At 38.3% G+C, this 3,102-nt stretch overlaps 1 protein-coding gene across 2 annotated transcripts in view; it reads left to right on the top strand.

Annotated features, from left to right (window-relative positions):
* Nucleotides 1–688, top strand: part of LOC106870833 (uncharacterized) — a 44,811-nt gene extending 44,123 nt beyond the window's left edge. Inside the window, exon 3 of one of the 2 annotated variants that reach the window (XR_001409584.2) lies at nt 499–541. Coding sequence is in view for 1 of the 2 variants with exons in the window: in XM_052971784.1 (XP_052827744.1) it covers nt 499–642 (144 nt within the window). In the remaining variant the exon portion in view is untranslated. Of the gene's footprint in view, nt 1–498 lie in introns of both variants that reach the window. The other variant, XM_052971784.1, reaches the window with a different exon arrangement.
* Nucleotides 689–3,102: the final 2,414 nt, after the last annotated feature.

Below are 3,102 nucleotides of genomic sequence, written 5' to 3'. Positions count from 1 at the left end.
TAGAAATAATTTTAGTTACATGCGTAACAGTGTTAAGCTGACAGATTCTTTAGCACACTGGCCAAAATGCTTAGCGACATTTAATTTTGCTATACGTTATGAGTTCAAATTCCGCCGAGGTTGACTTTGCCTTTTATACTTTCGGAGTCGATAAAATAAGTTCCAGTTTAAGTTTTGAGTTCGATGTAATCGATTAGCTCCCTCTTCCGAAATCTATGCCTATTACGAGGGGGTGGGGGTGAAAAGGTCCTAGCTTTAATGGTGTCGCAAAGGGCCTGGCTGGCAGCCCAACCTTCCGAGTTCTTTTACAGGACTTAGAAAAACTGAAGGACCGTTGCAATGTGAAACTGAGAGGGGAATATGTGCAATAAAATCATAATTAACTGATCCTACTGTATTTTCTTTTACCCAAGGCTAAGAATTTTTCAGCACCCCTTCGTACAGAAGGATTATTATCACATGTTTTAAATATTCTTATGTATACTATTCTACTTTCAGGGTAAGAAAATGATGCAATGTGCCAACGGTGTTTGTCCACATGCATCCACGTCCGCGCACGATTTCCTGCAACTCCTCAACAACAATGACTGCAGTGTTGATGTCGTGTCTAACCGTCTGTACCGTCAAAACTACTTTCAATAAGATGAAGTAATAGCACCCTCTAAATTTCAATTTTAATATTGTGCTTCGGTTACTGCTTTATGTATATGTAAGTGTGTGTGTGTGCGTGTGTGTGTGTGTGTGTGTGTGTGTGTGTGTGTGTGTGTGTGTGTGTGTGTGTGTGTGTGTGTGTGTGTGTGTGTGTGTGTGTGTGCGCGTGTGTGTATGTATCAGTAAGTGCGTACGTGTGCGTGTCTGCCCGTGCATGCACCAGTATGTATATAAGCTGGACGAGTTAATAAATTATACCGAAAGTCAGTGTGTTTACTGTGTGAAGAGGTATTTGAATTTGTTTGATGGTGTATAAATATATAAATATATATATATTACGTATATATATATATATATATATCCATATATACGTATACATGTATATATCCATATATATATATACCCTTATATGCATATACATATATATATACATATATATACATATATATATATTTATATATATATTTATATATATATATGTGTGTATATATATACGCAGACACACACACGTCTACAGATGAATGAACAGTTGGAGGGAAGGATAGATGGATGCATGTTTATTTGTGTACGGATGGATATATATATATTACTTTTACAGAATCATTCTGTGGAGTGCTCAACCACTTGCACGTTAATTTCACGAGCAGGTTGTTCCGTTGATCGGATCAACTGGAACCCTCGACGTCCTAAGCGACGGAGTGCCAACAACAACAACTATAGCAGGACACGGTATGACAGGGTTGGGATGAAATGTTCACCTTCATTTTTAACGGGAGCTTTACCTCTGCAACAGTACTTAACAATATTTGTTCCCTGTCCCGCCATAATACAATACCAGATGTGTTCTGTTTGCACCCGATTGTTTTTGGGGTTTTTTTTATGTTGGAATGTTTCAATAATATTCCTAACTTTTAAAGAGGAGAATACATTCTGGTTCTAGCGTGCCTTTCTGTATGATGTATGACTGTCAGGACAATCCTCTCTCTACAGAGAGCATTGTAAATAGATTTGATAGCAATTTTATGCCTCATGCTTATGGCGTTGGTAATATTAATCACGCTGAGGGCGGCGAACTGGCAGAATCGTTAGCACGCCGGGCGAAATGTTTAGCGGTATTTCTTCTTTCTTTACGTTCTGAGTTCAAATTCCGCCGAAGTCAACTTTACCTTTCATCATTTCGGTGTCGATAAATTAAGTACCCAGTTGCGTACTGGGGTCGATCCAATCGACTGGCCCCATTCCCCAAAATGTCGGGCCTTGTGCCTAGAACAGAAAAAAATATTAATCACATTGAATGCGGCGAGGAGACAGAATCGTTAGCACACGGGGCAAAATGCTGAGTGACATTTCGTCCGACTTTACGTTCTGAGTTCTGCCGAAGTCGACCTTGCCTTTCATCCTTTCTAGGTCGATAAAATAAGTACCAGTTGAGTACTGGGGGTTGATGTAATCGACTTATCCCCTCTCCCAAAATTGCTGTCTTTGTGCCAGAATTTGAAATCACTATTCATTACACTGGTGTAATGTTCCTCTTACAAAGTTCCTCTTACTGATCACGTATCTAGTAGCTATCTCCTCTTCTTGAGTAGCGAGAGCGTACCTTTGATTCGTCGCGCATTTAGGTATGTATATTCGTATGGTTTGCATATACATGTGTGTGTGTAGAGAGAGGGAGAGAGGGAGAGAGAGAGAGTCGTTTAAGAATCCAAAACGATAAAAATAGACACTCGTGTGGTACATAAATCAACATACACAGTAATATAAGTCGATTACACCCGGTATTGGTCGTCATCTTTCCATTCTTGTCACTTCTGATGAGCGTGTTTCTTAGATAATCATCTAATTATTTAATATCCGGCGCGAAACAAATTGGTAAGTTTCTCTCCAATGGACTTATAACACTGTATACTTCGATTTACATATATACAGGGCTGGTCAAAAATTACCTGACAGTAAATCAAAATCATTTAATTCCAATATTTATCTTTAACAACTCAATGAATTTAATAAAAGCATCTGAATATGAAACATCATGAAACTTGTTCGAACTGAAGTCCTTCTTGAGCGACACTATTTTTTCCAAATGAATAAATAAGATTGAATTTTAAGTATTCATGGAATTTCTATTTCCTGTCGAGTGACTTTTGGCCAACCTTGTATATACATATATATATATATATACGTACATATACATGCCTATATATTATGCATATATGTGTGTGAGTGTGTTTTTGTGTGTGTGTGTGTGTGTGTGTGTGTGTGTGTGTGTGTGTGTGCATACTTATATATATGTGAATACCAATATATATGCATATAATTATATAAAAAAAGGAGCAACACTCCGTCGGTTACGACGGTGAGGGCCCCAACTGATACGATCAACGGAACAGCTTGCTTGTGAAATTAACGTGTAAGTGGCTGAGCACTCCACAGACACATGTACCCTTAACG

The sequence above is a fragment of the Octopus bimaculoides genome, chromosome 11, assembly GCF_001194135.2.
Source record: "Octopus bimaculoides isolate UCB-OBI-ISO-001 chromosome 11, ASM119413v2, whole genome shotgun sequence".
NCBI lineage: Eukaryota > Metazoa > Mollusca > Cephalopoda > Octopoda > Octopodidae > Octopus > Octopus bimaculoides.
The sequence above is the reverse complement of the archived record's forward strand: the minus strand, read 5'-3'. Positions and strand labels throughout refer to the sequence as shown.